The sequence below is a fragment of the Macrotis lagotis genome, chromosome 4 (assembly GCF_037893015.1).
Source record: "Macrotis lagotis isolate mMagLag1 chromosome 4, bilby.v1.9.chrom.fasta, whole genome shotgun sequence".
Lineage (NCBI taxonomy): Eukaryota > Metazoa > Chordata > Mammalia > Peramelemorphia > Peramelidae > Macrotis > Macrotis lagotis.
This window is the reverse complement of record NC_133661.1, coordinates 76,032,920-76,054,796: the sequence shown is the minus strand read 5'-3', so window position 1 is coordinate 76,054,796 and position 21,877 is coordinate 76,032,920. Positions and strand designations below refer to the sequence as shown.

Here is a 21,877-nt window from a genome sequence, read left to right as displayed (position 1 = left end):
GGAAAATTTTAAAACTCAAAATAAATAAAATCTTTAAAAAATCTATATAAATAAATGAATGAATGAATGAACATATTAATAAGTAAATAAATAAATAAACAAACAAAAAATCAATAAATAGAAGTACCTGCCAAGAGTAAAGAAAGTATCTAAGGGGCAGCTAAGTGATGTAGTATATTAGAACACCAGCCCTGAAGTTAGGAGGACCCGAATTCAAATATGACATTTACTAGCTCTGTGACCCTAAACAAGTCGCTTAACCCCAACTGCCTAAAAGAGAGAGAGGGAAGGAGGGAGGGAGAGAGAGAGAGAGAGAGAGAGAGAGAGAGAGAGAGAGAGAGAGAGAGAGAGAGAGAGAGAGAGTATAGGCTTCTGGGTTTATAAATTTATGTTGAACTAAACTAAGAAGCAATCAGTCATATTCACCAATGGGAACAAAAAGTTCCCAGTCACTGCATGTTGCTACTGATGAGCCCACCAGCTGTTTGGAAGCTCTCTTCTCTCTCCAGGGACAGTAGGATAACAGTCTCTCCAATTATGAATGCAAAAGGAAGGGTTAGCCTTCTTCTTCCCTGTTGTATTTTGGTTCAGTAGTTTATAGTTGAAACAAAATGGAGTAATTATTAGGAATAACACTATGATAATTACTTGGTGAAGCAAATTGTCCCCAGCTGTGTTTCTTCCCACTGTGCTGAGCTCAGGCAGAGGAAGCAGGTTTCTGGCCAGAGCAGAACCCTATATGGTCTTCGTGCCACTGAGAGTGCTAAGCCCACCCTTCCAGCTCTACACTTCTCTGCCCTCCAAGCTGGGTGGAAGATGAAGCTCTGCTCTCACATGCCAAGAGGTCATGACAAAAAAAGAACCAAACCACAAGACCCTGTTGGTGGCCAGTCACCTCTCTAGGACACTCACCTCTTTCTCTCTGGCCCAATCAACTCTCCTTGACTGTTCTTTTTATCTCTGTTTCTCTCTTTACCAATCACGTTTTTTGTGTTATAACTTCTTTTAATAAATATCTCTTTTCTTTTACACCTGCTAAATAAAAGACCTTGTTGGCTCTCTGGAAGTAGATACTTTCTTGTTCTCCATGTGAAGGACTAGAGAACAAAGGGTCTAGAGGACCTTTTATAAAACTGTCAAGAATAGGGAAACTTCCAGTCCAAGAGCAAGGAAGCAATGAGAACAGGCTCCTGAGCAGGCAGGATGGCACAGTGGAAAGAACTTGGTCGGTAAAGGTAGGGGTTTGAATCTCACTTCTGACACTAGATTTGTTCCCATGGTCAAGTCACATAAAGTCTTGGAACCCTAGTTTCTGCATCTGTAAAATGTGTATATTGATGCCTTGTAGTCCCTGTCTAATAGGATCACTACCAGAATTGAATGGGATAAAGATATGTCAAGTGCTTGGCAAATGTTAAAGTGACACCAATGCCAGCTATTATTCTGTGATCACATCGGGCTATATTACCCAATAGGTATACTAGGATTTTGTAGGCAACAAGATGACGTTTGTTCTTCAAAGGGGACCATGACATTAGGAAGGTGATGCCATGGCATGCACATGAATTGGATTTAAGTGAGAGAGGACAGTGCAAAGTCACCAGCCTCATTCTTTCCTCTGGAGTCCCCTTGGTCCAATGATCAGATATAAATAAATAAATCTCCTGATGACTGGAGATAGCCCTGAATTTGAGACAATCAGAATTAAGTGACTAGCCCAGGGACCTCAAACTAGAGGGAGGCTTGGAACCAAGAATAAACAATGACATCTATTAGGGACCAAGAAAGGAGCCCTGAAATGCATGGGATCTATAAGGACTTTAGTGTGGCCCTTGTGGAATCACATAGACCTGTGATTTTCTCAGGACAGGAAAATCCTAGTATAGAGATTGCCTTCACCATCACAGATAATCAGGTAGTGTGTACTATGAGGACAAGTGGTGCAGTAGATAGAGTTCTGGGTCTGAATGCAGGAAGACCTGAATTTGAATTCTATCTTAAACATTATTATAGCTGAATGATCCTTCTTAAGACATCTAACCTCTCTCAGCTTTGATGTCCTTATCTATAAAATGGGGATGATAATAATATCTAATTCACTGGATTTTCAGATACAAATGAAATAACATATTGGTCATGGTGGTAGTAGTGATGATGATGATGATGATGATGATGATGATATCTGGGGTACTGAGAGGTTATGGAACTTGCTAATGGTAATCTACATGATTATATAATTTAGAATTTAAAATATCTTATATATAACCCAGTCTTATCTCTCCTTCAATTCTAAAGATAAGGAAACTGAGCCTCAGAGAGATTAATTGATGTAATTTTAAAGTTAATTAGTGTTAACAGGATTCAAATGTGAGTTTTCTTATTCTAAATCCAGAACTCTTTTTTTAGGTTTTTTTTTTTGCAAGGCAAATGGGGTTAAGTGGCTTGCCCAAGGCCACACAGCTAGGTAATTATTAAGTGTCTGAGACCGGATTTGAACCCAGGTACTCCTGACTCCAGGGCCGGTGCTTTATCTACTACGCCACCTAGCTTCCCCTGAATCTAGAACTCTTTCTAGTGACCTTACCACCCTATATAAGTGTGTTATCATCATCATATGTAGATGAACTAGGTCATGCATCTCTCTTTGCACACACACACACACACACACACGCATACACATATACACATCATCATAAAGATGGATTTGTGGCAGAGACACAGCAGTGTCAAGGGGACATTAACCTTGTGCCAAGTCCCCTTTTGAATGCATTCAGAACCAAGAATCTTGTATTCACAATTCCCTCTCATTAGATCTGAGAGTTCTATACAAAAGAAGAATTAAGAAAGGGATTAGAGCATTATCCCAGGAGACTCTACTTATATTTCTAAGCCCTGAACCACTGAAGAACCTTAAAAATCATTTTCTCCTGTCAAATTTAAGCTTAGCACATTGTCTTACATACAGAAGGTATCTGACCAGTATTAATTCCCACAGTGATATGAGAGATGCATGCACCACCACAGTGCCAACATTTCAGAGACTCTGTGGGGTGGGTGCTTTTCTTCTGTTGGGATTACAAAGTTAGAGTGGAACAGAAATCAAAGATTATTCAGATAATTTAAACCCACTCATTTGATTAGAAAGTAATGTGAATCACAGAAGATTGGAGCTTGGGAAAGACCTAAATGATCATCTAGTTTTGGAATTATAGAATTTGTCTTTTTTAATAATATTTTATTATTTCCAAATTGCATGTAAAAACAATTTAACAGAGTGTTTTTAATTTTGAAAACTGCATTCCAAAACAATTGCTTTCCATTGTAAATCTTTTGTACTTTATTTTATCTGTTTAAAAACTTTCTTCTGACAGTTTCTTCTGACAAAATTTCAATAGATTTCATGAGAGTACTAAAGGGATGCCCCTGAATTCTACTCCAAACTGTCCATTACTTGACAGCTCAGGCCACTAAGCAGGTGATTAGATGCTTTTTCCTTATCCTAAAATCTTTTCCTGAATAATGGGATGGAATGGTCCAGGGTGGGTGAGCTTATCCACTACAAACATTACTTTCTTCCCTTCTGGAATTTATGCAAAGGCTGATGGTAATAGAGGGGATAAAGAGTTGGATCTAGAGACAAAAATTGGTCTCAGATTTGGTCTCAGATACTTCCTAGCTGTGACTTAGGTGAGTCATTTAACCTTTGTTTGCTTCAATTTCCTCAACTATAAAATGGGAATAGTGATAATAAAAAATAATAATAATAAATACCTACCTCCCAGGGATGTTGTGAGGATCAATGAAATCTTCTTGCCTCCCCATGGCTTATTGTATTTATATTGATGACATTTCTCTTATCAGACAAAAGGCTCCCCATAGAGAGAGACCATGTATCTTCTATTGGACCTAGAAGATGTTTAGAAATTGTCCTCATATTTCATCTTCGTTGATTGATGGGCACATAGTTACACATTGTCTAAAACCAATAATTTGTATCACAAGTTTTCTTTATACATATTTAAGTCCCTAAGGTACTCTCAGAAATTCATGGAAGCCCCTAAAGGCTGGTACAAAATGTAGATCAATTTTCTTCTCTTTTTAGTTCCACCTACTACTACAAGCCTTGGCTGTTGACAAAGCAGGAGCACCTCAGAGGTTCCATTTCTAATGCAGGTTCAAAAACAGAATCAGAGAATCTCATAATTGAAAGAGATTTTAGACTCCATCTTTCCCAACTCAGGATTGAATGATCTCCTTTTCAACATATAAGGCAAGGGTTTACTTAGTGTTTATTTGAAGATTTTTTTATTAAGAGGAGACTCACAACCTCCTGGAGCAATCATTGCACTTTTGAAAGATGCTAATCATTTAGAAATTTTTTACTAATACCAAGTGATTTGACCACTTCTATCCACTGTTCCTAATTCGGCCCTCCAGAACCAAGAAGAACAAATCTAATACTTCTTTCACATGATACTACTTTAAATACTTTGAAGACAGCTACCATGCTCCACCCACTCCCACCTCTACCTGAAGTTATCTCTTTTACAAGCTAAACATTCTTCCTTCCTTCCTTCCTTCCTTCTTTATATGACATAAGTCCTTCCTTCATTCCTTCTCTCCTTCCTTCCTTCCCTCTCTATATTTTTGTTTTTCTTTTACAACCTGAGTCTCTAAATTTCCCAGGCTGGAAGTGCAATAGCCACTTGTAATCCCAATTCCAGTACTGATTGGTACAAATGCATTGACCTCCATTTTCTCATTGAGTTGATTCACCTTTCCTTATGCAATCTAGACTTTCTTTGCTCCCAGTGGCTCATCATATTGGTGTTGGACTTAGAATAGATCCCTGATTGTTTTTAGCTGGCTTTAAGCAGGCTCAAAATTCCTGAGCCTAAGCAATCTGCCATCCTCAACCTCCCTAGGAACATGTACCAACAGGCTCAGACTTTGTCATAAATACAGATGACACTCATCAATCTGGTTGCCACCCTCTGCAAACTCCCAACTTTTACTAGTGAGAATCACAAAATATAGTTTCCAGAACTGAAAATACTAATACCTAAGCTAGGGCTAGTTTTGTGGGACTATAGACTCCCTATTCATGGATATTAGGAATATAGTCTAAGATCAAATTAGATTCTGAAGCTTGCAAAATCACATCTGACTCATATTGGGATTTTAGTCCCCTAAACATTACAATTTTTTTCTAAACTGGTCCCTCATCACATTACCCTTATCTTGTACTCATGAAGTTGACTTTTGGAATCTAGGTGTAAAATTTTAGATTGCTTCTATTAAATTTCACGTTATTAATTATTTCTTCCCCTAAACTATGAAGATCTTTGATGTCATCTAAAAAGTGAACTACGCCTTCTACAATGGCATTTATTATTTATAAATTTGAAAACCATGACTTTAGTCAATAAAAATGTTAAAGGGACTCTTCTAGATCTACTAGAGATCTTCTTCCATGCTGACATCTAACTACTAATTATTATTCTTTGAATAGTCATTCAACAATTTCTGAATCCTTTCAATTGGACAATTATCTAATTTATAGTTCTTAATCTGTCCAAAAGAAAGGAATAACTAAATTTGCCAGATAGTTTGATAAAATATGATTAAGTAGGGGTGGTTAGGTGGTACAGTGGATAGAGCACCAACCCTGGAGTCAGGAGTACCTGGGTTCAAATCCAGCCTTAGATACTTAATAATTACCTAGCTGTGTGGCCTTGGGCAAGCCACTTAACCCCATTGCCTTGCAAAAACCTAAAGAAAACAAGGCAAAACAAATAAAATATGATTAAGTCATACTTATAAAATTCTTCTGTGATGGGCAGGTCAGTGGCACAGGGGATAGAGCATTGATCTAGCTTCAGACAATTGCTAACTGTGTGACTTTAGACTAGTCACTTAACTCCATTTACCTCAACTTCCTTATCTACTAAATGAGCTGGAGAAGGAAATGGTAAACCAGCCTACTACCTTTGCCCAAAAAAACACCAAATGGGATCATGAAGTATCAGACACAACTGAAATGACTACATAACAATCAGTGTAATAACTCTCTAGAAAGGAAATGAGTATGATCTGACCTCTTCTTAATGAAGCTACTATTTGGCTGAAATAATTTTCTTTTCTAGATACTCATTAATTATTGGGGGGGTTTTGGGGGGGGCTTGAATATATATATATATATATATATATTCAGACATTATCAGCTCTTTCTTTATTATAAGTCCATCAGAGAAATTGCTTCAATATTTTTCCCCATAGTTGCTATTTCTAGCTGTGTTTCTTTCCATTCTATTCCCCCACCTCCATTTACTCTATTCTCTCTCTCTCTCTCTCTCTCTCTCTCTCTCTCTCTCTCTCTCTCTCTCTCTCTCTCTCTCCTTTCTCCCACTTCTAAGACCCTCCTCAAAAGTGTGTTGTATCTGACTTTCCCCTCTTCCATTTCATTTGAAGAGCTTTTCCTCGCTTCTTTTGTGTGAAATAATTTACTTCATTCTTTCTCTCATTTCTCCTTCTCTCAGTACATTCCTTTCTTGCACATTACACCTGCAAATTCAATTCCCTCCTCTGTCTTGTCTATATATATATATATATATATATATATATATATATATATATATTCCTTCTAACTACCCTAATAAATGAGAAGGCTCTTATGAGTTATCAATATCTTCTTCCCATGCCAGAAGACAAAAGGTTCAAAATCCTTAAGTCCCTCATAATTTGCATTTCCCATCCTTTCTCTCTATGTTTCACCTGCGTCCTTTACTTGAAGATCAAACATTCTATTCAGCTTTGGTCATTTCATTAGGAAAGTTCAAAAGTCCTCTATTTCATTGAATGTCCTCTTTCCCCCCAAAAGAGTAGGTTGAGTTTTGCTGGGTAGTAGATTCTTGGTTGTAATCTAAGCTCTCTTGTCTTCTGGAATATGATGTTTCAAGTTCTATGAGCCCTTAAAGTTGATGCTACTAAATCTTGTTTTATCCTGACTATAGCTTCATGATATTTGAATTGTTTCTTTCAGGCTGCTTGTAATATTTTTCCTTGACTTGGGAGTTCTGAAGTTTAGCTATTATACTCCTCACAATTTTCATTTTGGGATCTCTCTTTTAGGAGGTGATCGGTAGATTCTTTAAATTTCTCTTTTACCCTCTGCTTCTAGGTTCTCAGGGCAATTTTTCTGGAGAATGTCTTAAAAAAGAAGCATAGGTTCTTTTTTGGTTACAACTTTCAGGTAGTCTAAGAATTTTTAAATTATCTCTCCTGGATTTGTTTTTCAGGTCTGTTATTTTTTCCAATGAGATATTTCACATTTTCTTCTACTTTTTCATTCTGTTTATTTTGTTTCCTGATTTTCTTTCACAAAGCCATTTGATTCCCTTAGCTCCATTCTACATTTGAAAGAATCATTTTCCTTCTGGCTAATTCTGCTTTTTAAGGCATTCTTCTCCTCATTGGAGCAGCCTTTTGTACTGCTTTGTCCATTTGACTCAAACTGTTTTTTTTTTTTTTGCAAGGCAAACGGGGTTAAGTAGCTTGCCCAAGATCACACAGCTAGGTTATTATTAAGTGTCTGAGACAGGATTTGAACCCAGGTACTCCTGACTCCAGGGCCAGTGCTTTATCCACTATGCCACCTAGCTGCCCCTCAAACTACTTTTTACAATGTTATTTTCTTCAGTATTTTTGATAATTCCTTCACCAAGCTGCTGACTTGGTTTTCATAATTTTCCTGCATCACTCTAATTTCTCTTCCCTCCCTTACTTAATTTGTAAAATCTTTTTTGAGCTCTTCCATAGTCTAAGACCAATTCATATTTTTCTTGGAGACTAAATACAGAAGCTTTGACCTTGGTATCTTCTGAGTGTGTATTTTGGTCCTCCATAGGATCAAAGTAATCAAAGTAATTGTTTATGGTCAAATCTTTTTCTTCTGTTGTTTGCTCACCTTTCCAACCTATGACTTGATTTTAGTTCTTTATTAAGGTGAGGCTCTGCTTCTGGGGTGGAGAGTACATTGTACCAAGCTTTTGAGGGTTTTTGCAGACATCCCCCAAGGACCTCCATTCCTCCAAGGTATGCCACTCTAGAATTTGACTAGAGTCATTATTTGAAGGTATTTGGAGTGGTTTGGGGAGAACTTGTGGGAATTCTTGCCTTTACTCCACTATCTTGGCTCTGCCCTAATTATTGTTTTAATGTTATTCAAGAACCCTCCCAGGAAATCTAAGTCAAGCTCATCAGTCTCTACTCTTCAGATTTCATTCTCTTTACCTTCCCCTTTAAAAAAGAAATCAAGATATTAGCTCTTCTCAAAATTTGAGATTTTCTCTCATTCTCAATAATCTAATATAAAAGATCATTGTTAGTGAATCAGTAATCCCATATGCCTGTTTCAGTACTCTGGGATATAGGTCATCTGGGCCTGGTGAAGTGAACTCATCAAGGTCTGCAAGGTACACCAACACTATATAGCCTCATTTAAGTTCTGGATCATATGACCAACAAATAACTTGACATTTCTCTAATCCCCATTTAATCTTTAAAAAGGGAGGGGAATAGAGATATTATATCTCAGAGATAGAATAATTACAGCTATCTCCTCAAATCAAGAAACCAAGGAACCTTGTGAATCAGTGGTAGAGAATTCTACTTCCCCAGCAGTTCCACAACAGTTGCCTACCAGCCTCCATGTTATGCCAGGACCTACAAATCAACATATCATCTTCTATTCTAGCACAGACTTTGCAATTTCTTTGTTGTTTTACCCTCTGTCTGCACATACCATTCCTGCCTTTACCCCTGTATTCTTTTGTAACAATTAGCAGGCCTCAACCATGCCTACTTATATGCAAAGAAGAAGGAGATAGGGAATGGGGGGAGTTGTCTTGTCTGGGGTCATCCCTTAGATGAAGCCCAAAGGTGCAGAAATCTTTTCTTCCTTGTTCCATTTCTGCAAAAATCAACAAATACTGATTTAGTCTTATCAGTGAATCAAATGACAAATGGAAATGCGTCTGAGAGGCTAGGGTGAGGGACTGCCCTGGACCTAAAGGAAAGGCAATTGGCATTTAGTTGAGTACCATTCCTTCAAAGGTTACTTGGAACAAGGGCTAAGATGGATGAAAAGTAAATACAATAATATGATAGGAGACTGAGGTAGTCTTGAGGTAAACCGAATGTCAATAAAGAAGTAGTCAGAAAGTAAATAATAGGCAATAAAAGAGGAAAAAATAAAGCCACCAGGATCTAATGAAGAAAACTCAGTTAAAAACCTAGATCATAAGCAGACAAATCAATAAGGAAGACATTAAAATCAGAAGAAAAAATAAGTTATAAGACAACCAAAAGATTACAAATATCTCTAAATAAATAGTGCAAGATAAAGAAAATTGAATAATTACCCATTGAAAGAAAGAACTCTTTGATCCCAAATGAGCATGGGACCATAGGAGGATGCTCCACAATGGTTCAAGAAATAAATAAGAGAAAAGAACTTTAAATGTTAGATTTTATGATTTTCATGGCAGAAATTATTATAAGAATTGAAAGATGTAATTCAAGGGGGCAAGTCTGTAACAAAACAGAAAACAATGGATTATAATATAAATGTATTGATGTGCACCTGGAATAAGAAAAGCAATAATGCTAACAACAATAGTTTTAAAGAATGCATCATCTCTACATAAGCAAAAAACATTCAACTTGAAGATAGAATGTATAAAGACAACTTAGGGATCATAGACCTCCCAGAAGAACACAACTCAAAAGATCTGAACATCAAAATATAAAATACAATTTAAAAAAAAAACTTGGCTAGAACTTCTAAATGGAGAAAACAAAGCACAGATGGAAAAAAAATCCACAGGGTCTAAAAAGGAAATTTCTTTTTTGAAAAATTCTATACTTCCAATTCTAAGACTTAATATGATTAAATTTTCCAACAAATTCTGCAAGTAATTAGGAGGAATATCTTCAAATATAAAAGAAAAGAAATTCTAATAACACAAAACTATTCTAAACTCCTAAATAATTGCAGAAGAGAATGTCAGAATATATTCCAAATAGCAAAGAAGCTTAAATGCAACTTAAAATGTATATACTGAAATCTGTACCTAATCCTAAGTGAATAAGATGGTCCTTAAATAAAATAGAGGTATTTGAAGAATTTTATAAAAACAAATAAAAAAGAATAATCTGAGAGCAAATCATTCATTCTGCAAATATAAGAATTGATACTCTGGAAACACAAGGAATGGTAAATAAATTTAACTCTTTCTTCATTATTCTTGGGAATCAAATACATATTATTTATTTTTCTTCTGTAATTGCTTACTAAAAAAAACTAAGAGCAAAACAAAAGATTTAACTGCTTCTTCTCTCCATTATCATTTATCTTCATTCTGTCTGCCCTGAGTAGCAAACGTATCTGAATCTGTCTTGATTATTTACTATAGCATTAAAAATACTTTATTTTTTTAAATTGTCTAGCCATAACTTATTCTAAGTTCAAACATTCCTGACACTGTTCTTGCAGGCCTATGCTACAGCTATGATGTTGTTTTTCTTTGTTATTGAATAATTTTAGTTATGTCTCTTTGTGATTGCAAATGGGATTTTTCTTGGCAAATATACTGGAGTAGTTTGCCATTTCTATCTCCTGTAAATACAATTAAAAACCTGAAATGGTTCATGATGTTCCTGTACATAAATGCTAGCCTCTTTAGGCATCTCCTTCTATAAATTACTCTATCAGAGAACCTCCTAAGTTTAGATGGGCTTAGAGAACTTAAATAATTTTGCCCATGGGCACTCAAATACTAAGGAGTGCTGATATTTGAATCCAGCTCTCCCTGACTTCAAGACCTATACTATACCTATTATTGCATATTACCTCAATGGACTTAATAAATAATTAGGAAAGGAAAATCATGATATTGTGGATTTTATTGGATTGATTTTTACTTGTTCAAAATTATTTTACTTACCCATCTAGAAGAGCTATGACATTCTTCCGGGGACGCCCAATATTGGGTCCATACAAACTGGCTCTGGAGTAAGTTCTGATGGGCTGCAACAGGCTTTTTAGTTGGATATAGTCCTTTCCCAGCTGACTGCCATTCACTGCACGGCCATTCATAGTTCTATAGTTGTTTGGCTCTAAATAAAAAAGAAAAATATGTAAATCAGTGTTGGTCAGTATGGACTTCCTATTCACTAAGCCTTGCTTCCTCATCTATATCTTACTTTTGTATTTATATAAAATGTTAGTATTTTGTGTGCTACAGATTTTTTTCACTCATGAAGGAATACAAATTCATTTTGAACTTATTTATATTTTTGATCTCTAACCTATCTTGGAAAAAAGTTTCATGAGTTTACTATTTATTGTCTAAAATTCCTTTTATTTCTACCATAGTGATCCTCTATTAAGAGGATGATGTCTGGTTACTGAAGACAAGGATGTGGAAAACAAGCCTGTGCCTAACCTAGGCTTGTTTCAGTATAGGGTTATATCCACTCTCAGTCTTCATTGCTTCCAGATTTAAGGAATAGATTGCATTTATGCATAGTTTCAATTTCTTACTTTCTACTTTCAAGATGGTCTCTTGAGTTTCTTTATCATTTTGAATAGTTTTCATTAAGTCTTGTCTGGTTTTGTTTTTCCATCCTTCCCCACATAAAGGACTATTTGGAGATACTTCATGGATTTTAATTGCCCTGGTATTATCTCATAAACTATTATATGACCACATTCTACTTTTTACAATTGTTGTATGGGTGTATTTTATTTTATCACTCCCCAAACTGGATTCTAAGCTCTCTAATGCTATGCTTTCTTTACTTCACCATCAGCATCCAAACAATCAGTGAGTATTTGTAAGAATCCACACTGTATTAGGTTCTAGGGAAACAGATTGAAATGAAATGTCCTACCTTCAAGAGTCTTTTACTATGTCCACAGAAAATAAGACCCTTGAAGGTAGGATGTTTCATTTATATCTTTGTGAAGATCAAATGAGACAATGTTTGTAAAAACATTAAGAACCCTTTGCCCATAGCAGGTGCTATAAAAATGATTCTTTCCTTTCCTCCCTCACCCTGAAGTTCATCAATATGCTAAGGACTTGTGGTTTGGCAGTATGGGAAGTCTGTCATTCATGAAGATCCCAATCATTTATATTAGAGAATATGAGTCTTAAAGGGTTGTCTAAGACTGCCAAAGTTTGAGTGATTTGTCTGTTACCACAGAAAAAAGAAGTAGTGAAAGTAAGATCTAAACCCATGACTTCTTGAATACAAGTCCAGGACCCTTCTCCTCTATGCCGTGCTTCCTCCTTGCATATGTATAGTCTGCAATGTTCCCTACATTTAATTGCATTTTGCAACAGTAACATATAAATTATGTGGCATTTTATAAAGTCCTTGATTCTATCTGTGGTAGAGAGGGCACAGATTATTTCCCTCTTTTACAATGGAAGAAATGTAGACAGTGGCCATTCTCATTGTGAAAATCTCTGCTCCTGCTAATCAGCAGACATCCTATAAATTACAGTCTTTGAGAATTACTGAATGAGTAAGAGATTCATCCATGATCACATAGCTATTAAATGTGTAAGATCTAATTCAAAATCTTGAATTTAAAATGTGAAGTTCTAGTTCCTATAGGATGTTGCCTAATAATAATAATAAATTCAACAACAATAATTGCTAACATTTATGTAGTACTGGCTGGTGCCAGTCACTGTGCTAAGCATTTTACAAGTATCATCTCACTTGATTGTCAAAACAAGCCTGAGAGACAAATGCTTTTACAATTTGTAGATGAGGAGACTGGCTTCCCCACAGTCACACAACCTTTTAAAACACAAGTAATGCTTTGAGTTTTGTTTCCACTGTCCTTGTTTTGGGGTATTCTTGGTTGTTCAAAGTAAACCAGTGCCTTCATAACTCATGAGTTATAACTTTTCATTCTTGTCCTGTATTTGGGTTATTTTTGTGTAAGTTACTTTACCTTGAACTTTCTCTTTAAGGTTCCCCTGACATTCTCCTATTTATTTGCAAAGATTCCCAGAACCTTCTTGCCATCTATCTTTACTGGCTGGGTATTTGATTATTCAGTAGAGCTAAGTGAAAGCCTGGAGATTTCATTGTGTATTCCTTCTTGCATTCAATCTAGATACTTCACTCAATCTATTGAAAAAAAATTGTTTCCATGCAGCAAATAAAAATCAATAAACAACTATTTATTAAGCCTCTGTATAATTGGTGGATAGGACTGAAAAATGAACACTGTTGCTTAGCAAGTACAGCCAATAACACATTTCTTTGATTTGGATCTATATATGTATATAAAGTATTTCCCCTCATCTAACACAATCATTAACACCAAATATTGAAAAAAATCTTAACTTTGATTCCATTCATGGAATTAGTGCATGACTGGGACTGGGACTGAATGAGACAATGAATAAATGCTTTGCAACCTTAAAAGTTTGTATACTATCAAGGCTAGCTATTATCAATACCAAAATTCTAAAGGATATTTAATCATGTTTAACTAAAATAAGAGGCATAATAAAATATTTTACTGAGTTAAAAAAGGTTTTGTATCATTAATAAAGTCAAGTAAAATTATTTTTAAAAATAGAGTATAAAACACTTACTATGTATTATGTGCATAAAAAAACAAAAAGGAAATAATCCCTGTTTGAATTTATATTATATCAAATGAGACATCTTATCCAAATAAACTTCTTTACTTGAGAAAATATTCCCTGAAAAAACTGATTTTAATTACTAACAGGATATCATTTCATTTTGGAGGCATGATACTATCATAAACTATTCTGACTTGAGTTTTGAGGCCTTTCCACATTAATTTTATTTACAGTGCTGTAATACGCATTTTTCATTGAGTTTAGGGGAAAAAAATTTAACAAGACTAGTCAAGTACTACTCTTATTAGTTTCCTGTTGTGTGCTGTTTTCTGTCAGAATGTGAGTTCTTTGAGGTTAGGAACTGCCTTTTAGTTTGTATTTTTAACTCCAGAGCTGAGCTTAATGTCTGACACATTCTGACACTTCTTTCTTCTTCCCTCCCTCCCTCTCCTCTCTTCCCCCTCCCTCCCTCCCTCCTTTCCTTCCTTCCTTCCTTCTTTACCTTTTTGTTTACATTATAGTAGCTTTCCTATTTTTTTTCTTCTGGTTCAGGTTTCTTCAAACAACATCAGTTCATACAAGTATTTCTGTGTTTCTCTAAATACTTCATACTGTTCCTTTTAGTACAGTTTTATTTCATGACATTCACATACCTTGGTTATTTTCAGGCATTTCCCAACCCATACATATCTACTTTGTTTCTATGTCCCCATTTTGCTAGTGAAAAGAGTGTTTCTATAAACATTTTGTTTTATACACACACACACACACACACACACACACACACACACACACACACACACGACATTGACATTCTTTTTGTTATTGATCCCTTGGAATATATGCTCAATAGAATGATAGCAAAGTTAAGGAATGAATAGTTTATTAGGTATTCTCACATAATTTCAAATTGATGAAAGAATGAATGGATTAGTTAATTGTTCCACATTTTATTGATCTTTTAAAAACACTCTCATTTTCATTGATTAATGTAAGAGTTTTTTGGCTTTGTTTTTACTTTTATGTTTAAACTTTCTCTGGTTTTCAGAATTTCTATTCCTGGTTTGAGTGAGGATTGTTGATTTTCTAGTTTCTCCAGCTGGTTGTGCAAGTCAGTAGCTTATTCTTTTGTGGATATATTTATTCATGGATATACATGTTTGTTTGAGGACTGCTCTTGTTGTATCATACACATTTTGAATACTATCTCCTTGGAAAAAATATTATTTAACATATTTATTATTTTATAATTAGTTTTTGACCCACTTATTCTTCGGGATGGCATTTTTTCATCTCCAAGTATGAATTTTTGATTCACATTTCCCTTGCTATTTACATTTTGATTGCATTAGATTTTTATTTTATTCCTGTCAGCCCCAACTGCTAATGCTTTGTCTCTGAAGTTACTGTCTCTGAAGTTACTTTCCATTTGCATTAAATACATCTTAATTGTAAAATTATTTGTATATTGTTGTCTCTCTTGTTAAAATGTGAGCTCCTTGAAGGGGCATTATCTTTCTCTCTCTCTTTCATTGTATCTTTAATACTCATCACAGTGCCTGTCACACATTAATTACTGATGTGATTATAAACTGATTTTTATCTATATAAATTTATTTACCATTTCTCTCAATTCTTAGGTTATTTATGTACTTTGTAATGTTAAAAAAAAACTATTTCCTGGAAATAACCATCCAATAATTGCCAAGGGTACATCATATCCAGTTCAAATATTTTCTTCAAATCCTTAATTTCTTTTACTTCTTTTTCTATTTAATTTGTACAATTCTGAAGAAATAAGTTGAAGAATTACTTATTTACTATTCAGATATTCCTATAAATAAGTTTATTCCTGAAGTACTCAAAAAGTACCTTAATTTGATGTTATGCCATTTGTTATATTAATTTAATATTGTTATTCATTCATTATCTATGGTATTTTTAACCATAGCAGAGGTTCCCTGTTGATTTTGTTTAACTGTATTTGTCTGGCTGTTATTTTGTTTAAAATAATCATTACTATCCTGACTTTCTGGGATTTAGCTGTTCTAATCTATCTTATTATCTTAACTGTCAATATATCTTTATATTTTAAATGTATTTCTTGTAAACAAATTTTCTCTTCTGTTTGTTTGACAACCTCCTCCAGTTTATGGATGAGTTTATACCATTCTCATTCAATCCCATGAGTCTTAAATTTGTTTTTCCCTTTCCTAAATCCATTTATGTTTCTCCAATTGTCTCGATTGTTTTTATAAGAAGAGATCAAAATTTAAAAAACTAATGAACTAAGCATTAGTTTCCTTACAGCAAGTCAATCTGTTTTCTTTCCTTTCCTGCTTCTCCCAGTTCATACCAAAACCAAAGGGTTTTGAATTCTTTCTTTTGTTACCCTTTGCAACTATTCTCTGAGACTTTGTTTTGCTTAAAATAATCTTCCTAATGTAGTAAGTTGGGACACAATTTTCATAACTAGTATTTCTGACAAAGGAATCATTTCTAAAATATACAGAGAATTGAATCAAATTTATCAAAAAACAAGTCATTCCCCAATTGATAAATGGTCAAAGAATGTGGAAAGGCAATTCTCAGTCAAAGAAATCAAAGCAATCTATAGTCATCTGAAAAAATTACTCTAAGTCATTATTGATTAGAGAAATACAAATTAAAACTCTGAAGTACCACCTCACACTTATCATATTGGCCAATATGACTAGAAAAGAAAATGATCAATATATTGGAGAGGAATGTGAGAAATCTGGGACACTGGTGCATTGTTAGTGTAGTTGTGAATTTATCCAGCCTTTGTGGGGAGCAATTTGGAATTATGCCCAAAGGGCAATAAAAATATGCATACCCTTTGATCCAGCAATATCACTACTTGGTCTGTATCCTGAACAGATCATGAAAAATGGTAAAAATTCCACATGCACAAAAATATTTATAGCAGTTCTTTTTTGTAGTAACAAAGAAGTGGCAATTGAGGGAATACTCATCAATTAGGGAATGACTGAACAAATTGTGTTTTATGTATGTAATGGCACAGTATTGTTCTATAAGAAATCTTGAGGGATGAGACTTCAGAAAATCGTGAAAAGACTTGCATGAATTGATGCTGAGTGAAATGACCTGAACCAGAAGAATATTATAGACACTAACAACAACATGGGGTGATAATCAATCCTGATGGACTTGGTCATTTCAGCAGCACAATAATTAAAGACCATTTTAAGGAACTTGTGATGGAAAATACTTTTTATATCCAGAGAAGGAACTGTGGAGTTAAATGAATACCAAAGCCAATTATCTTCAATTTTTATAAGTTTTCTTATGTATTATATCATTTTTTCTCTCTAATGTTTCCTTTCTTCCATTCGGATCTGATTCTTCTCTTGCAACATGTTCAATATCGATATATGTTTAGTATGATTATAAACATAGAGCTTATATCAGATTGTTTTCTGTCAGAGGGAAGGAAGGAGGGGGTGGAAAGGAAGGAGGGAGAAAAATTGTAATTCAAAACATGTAAAAAAAAAGGATTGGTAAAAACTACCACTGAATGTAGTTGTGAAAACAATTAAACAAAATAGTGCAGTGGATAGAAAGCACCAGCCCCGGAGTCCGGATGCCCTGAGATCAAATTTGAGCTCAGACATTTAATAATTACCTAGCTTTGTGACCTTGGACAGTCACTTAACTTCACTGCCTTGCAAAAATATACATACATAAATGAATGAACCAAAAAATTTAAATTTTTAAAAAATAACTATTCTTCCTAATTCTACCTCCTCTCTCAAACTCGTCTTCTTCCATCTTATATTAGTTGTGCAAGTCTTCTCGCTTTACTGAATTTTTATTAACATTGTATTTATTTTTTGAAATATACTTTGAGGGGGCGCCTAGGTGGGGTAGTGGATAAAGCATCGGCCTTGGAGTCAGGAGTACCTGGGTTCAAATCCGGTCTCAGACACTTAATTACCTAGCTATGTGGCCTTGGGAAAGCCACTTAACCCCATTTGCCTTGCAAAAAAAAACTAAATAAAATAAAATAAAATATACTTTGGCTCAGATAACAAGGTTCATAAGATCCTTATTTCTCTGAATTTCTTTTTCAGCAATGCTCATAGTGCAAGAAATAATAAATTATTTTCTCCTCTTCCCCTCTCCTTCTCTAGGAGTATTTTTTTCCTATATTCCTTCATTAACTTTTAGAGATGATGGACTGCAATGATGGGACAATTGTCTCTTTTGAACTCTAAGCAATTCACTCTTGCTTGACCTTTTAGAGATGTGTAAACTTGATAACCTTTCTTGAATGTTATTTTATTTTTTCCAATTACATGTAAAGAGAGTTTTCAACATTAATCTTTTTGTAATTTTTTGAGTTTCACATTTTTCTACCTCCATCCATTCCTTCTCTTCTGCCCATGACAGCAAGTAATCTGATATAGGTTATATATGTACAATCATGTTGAATATATTTCCATATTAGTCATGTTGTAAAAGAAAAATAAGAATTGAAGGGAAAATATAAGTTTAAAAAAAGTTTTAAATAGTGAAAATTATATGCTTTGGTCTGCATTCAGATTCCATAATCTTTTCTCTGCTTGTGAATGGCATTTTTCATCACAAGAATTGTCCTGGATCACTAAACTACTGAGATGTTGATGAACAAATGTGATGTTGACCATTACTCAGCATTGCTATTAATGTGTACAGTGTTCTCCTGCTCCTACTCACTTCTCTCAATAACTTGAGGACCTTTTATCTGTCACGATGGTCTACACAGTCCTCAAAAGAGATCCTCTTACTTGTAATTTTCAAGTACTTCTTTGGGATCAATAATTATTTCCCTTCTCTCTCTCCCCTTATGTAAAGCTGATCGGTTTCCTTAGATCTCAGTGAATGAGAATTCCCATCTTAGAGGGGATGGGGGTGGAGTAAGTCAGCATTAGGTTAAGGGTAGAGTTGGGTCTTTTGGGGAAAGATTGGATGAAGGTAGGGGAACAGTGTTCAGGGTGATTGGGGCTGAGTGAGGATATGAGAAGACTTAAGAAGTAAATTTCTCCACTCTGTAAATCATCCTAAATTCCAAACCATTCCCTAAGATTTAGCACATCTACAGCCTCAGAGGATATCATTGACTAAATTGGAGTTTCAAGACTTGAAGATGCTAATATCATGCTTCCCCAATCTGATCCATTCTACCCAATCCATTATTCCCTTCCAGTTTTCCCCATCCTTTCCTTTCCCTCTGGGAGGCAGAGAATGATGGATGAAGGGGGAAAAAGGACAGAAATAAGATAGTTCAAGAAGAGGAAATAAGTGTCACCTAATGGGAGGAAACTGAGGCACCAAGAAGTTAGGTACAGATTCTGTCTACTACCAGGAAAAGTGGGGAGAAATGAGGAGGGATTTGTGTGATCCTAATCTATCTTCCTCTCAGTGCCTTTGAATCTTGGGATTTAGAGATTCTTCTTTGGGATTCAGAGATCTTCCTACTCCAGGGGAGTTCAAAATCCAAGAAAGGTGAAGTATCCTTTATTTCTTCAACATCAGTATCAACAAAGAGTAGTACATTAAATTACAAAACCATTTATAAGGATGTTGGCATGTTTTCAGTTCAGATGGCTATTACTCAAAATGAAATCATAATTAGCATTGATTCTGTAATAGGAATGAATCCCAGAATCTCTAGAAGGTCTGATATTAAAACAAAAGGTTAAATTAACATAGGGAAAATATGATCCTGGCTGTTACAGATGAGTTGTATCCTGGTTAAAAGAGAAACAGTCAAGTTCATGTGTGATTTTATTCCCACACTCTGAATCAAGTCTGTGTAGGTGTAACAGCAGTAACAAAACAAACCCCCCCAAATCCAGCCGTAGTGGTCTGCTTTGAAATCCCTGGCCAGTCATTTACAGAGTCCCATAAAGTTAAGCAAACAAAAAGGTGAGCCTGAAAAATCCAGGCATTCACCCAAATGAGCAGTTTGCTCCCCAATGGATTAGTGGAAAGACCTTCTCTCCCGACAGGGAAGTGATGGGCTCAAGATGTAGAATGAGTTACACATTTTTGAACACAGTCAATTTTGCTTTTATTTTTGTTCCCCCCCCCCAGTGGAAGGGAAAGAAAATAAATGCCTGTTAATTAAAAAAAGTATAATTTTTTAAAAAAGATGAAAGAACTAGACTTGGAGCCAGAAGTTAAAATGTAAGCTCTGCCATTCACCATCTGTGTAAAGGGGCTTATAACCTCTTACAGTCTCAGCTTCCTTGTCTCTCTACTTGCTGGCTAAGTGGGAAGATTCAAATATAAAATTGATTTCAATCTCTTAGAGTCTCAGTTTTCCTTCCTTATCAAATGGGAACAATCAAAGTGCAGGCTAATGGGAAAATTCAACAGAGAAGATTCAAATTTAGAATAGACTGTAACTCCACAAGGGTGGGTTGAACTCAACACTATCCTGGCCTGGGAAGCTCCTCCTTAAGACCAGGAATCTGTTGTGTTTCCTGACTCATGTCCAGGTGACAGTTTGACAGGAAGGACAACCAACTTTTCCTTACTTATCCTCCTCAACTTTGTCAGTGCAAAGAAGATATTGCCTTTACTCACCATTGCCCAGCTCCCAGGAGATGTTGTATTTTTTGCTGGCGCTGTATTTCACCAGACCCAGAGCACTTGAACTGTTCCAGGAATTGTTAGGATTGCGCCGTAATGCATTCAAGGCAAAGATCAGGTGCAGCCCAGAGCAATCAGCGAAGTTATAGAGTTTGTCTAGAGACCTGGCTGGGAAGAAGCAAAGAAAGGCTTGTAATTCTCAAACAAAACTTCTATATAAGAAGAAGACAAGAATTGCAAAGATGGGAGTGAATTCTATTGAGATGTAATTGGGTGGCACTGTGGATAGCGTTTTCACTTGAAAGTCAGGAAGACCTGAGTTCAAATCTGACCTCAGGCATTCACTAACTGTGTGACCCTGGATGACTGACTCAATTTCCTCAAATGTAAAATGAGAATAGTAATAGCTATTTTCTAGGATTATTGTGAGGATCAAATGAAATATCTGTAAAGCATTTAGCCTAGTAACATGTAAAATAAGTAATTCTTTTCTTTCTTTCTTCCTTTCCTTCCTTCTCCCTCTCTCCCTTTTTACCTCCCTCCCTTCTTCCTTAACAAGCATTTCATAAAGGCTACCATAACGCAGAGGGAAAAATATAGCATGGTAGATAGAGAATTGATCTCTGAACAAGGAGATCTGCATTCACATTATGCCTGTGACAGAGGACCAAGCAATAGATATTTTTTAAATACCTGTTACATGCTAGGCTCTCTGCTTAGTTCTGAGGTTACAAAGAAAATAAAAAAGGCATTCTCTGTCCTTGGTCGTGGATGTCCCAATTTTTTTATGATGCCCACCTCCACCCCAACAAAATAATACAAATATATGTATATATATATATATATATATATACATATATATATATATATATATATATAATAGAAAGCTAATACATGATAAATACATAAAAGAGTGACAAAAAGATACTTTGGGGAATCAAAGGAGGATAATAACAGTATCTCCCAAGTAAATTAGAGCCCATAGCAAAGTGTTGTATTACAGTGATTTATTTGTTGTTTATAACAACCTTTTTTTCTTTAATCTATTTGATCTTAAAATGCACTGCTGTTTGTTCCCAGAAGACCATGATACCAAAGAAGTGATGCCATGACAAGCAAGTGAATTGGATTTGGGGCAGGGGCAGTGCTGTGTTAAATCACCAGCCTCACTTTCTCTTCCACAATCATCTGAGTTCAGTGGTCAGATATGAATCAGGGTAACTGGAAATGACCCTGGATGAGAGGCAGTCAGCTTTAAGTGACTTGCCTGAGGTGACACACTAGTAAGTATCAATTGTCTGAAGCTGGATTTGAACTCAGTTCCTTCTGACTCCAGGTCTAGTGTTCTCTCCACTGTATCACATTATCAGTAGCTCTAAGTTCCAAATTTTTCCCCCTCTTTTCCCTTCCCTCCCCAAAACCACAAATAAACCGATAAAAGTTATACATGTACAATCATATGAAACATTTCCATATTAGTCATGTTGTGAAAGAAGAATCAGAAAAAAGGGGAAAATCACAAGAAACAAAAAAATAAATTAAAAAAGCATAAATGCTATGTTTTGCGATGCATTCAG

At 35.3% G+C, this 21,877-nt stretch overlaps 1 protein-coding gene and 1 long non-coding RNA gene across 2 annotated transcripts in view; one reads left to right on the top strand and one right to left on the bottom strand.

The window, feature by feature from the left end:
* HPSE2 (heparanase 2 (inactive)) overlaps positions 1-21,877 on the bottom strand; it is a 740,263-nt gene that overhangs the window by 312,703 nt on the left and 405,683 nt on the right. The window contains exons 4-5 of the mRNA XM_074233180.1: positions 20,295-20,468; positions 11,007-11,178 (exon numbers count right to left, since the gene is read on the bottom strand). Coding sequence (XP_074089281.1) covers positions 11,007-11,178; positions 20,295-20,468 — 346 coding nt within the window. The remainder of the gene's footprint in view (positions 1-11,006; positions 11,179-20,294; positions 20,469-21,877) is intronic.
* The window catches only part of LOC141521064 (uncharacterized), a 174,735-nt gene that overhangs the window by 78,026 nt on the left and 74,832 nt on the right, over positions 1-21,877 (top strand). The gene's annotated exons all lie outside the window — the stretch shown is intronic.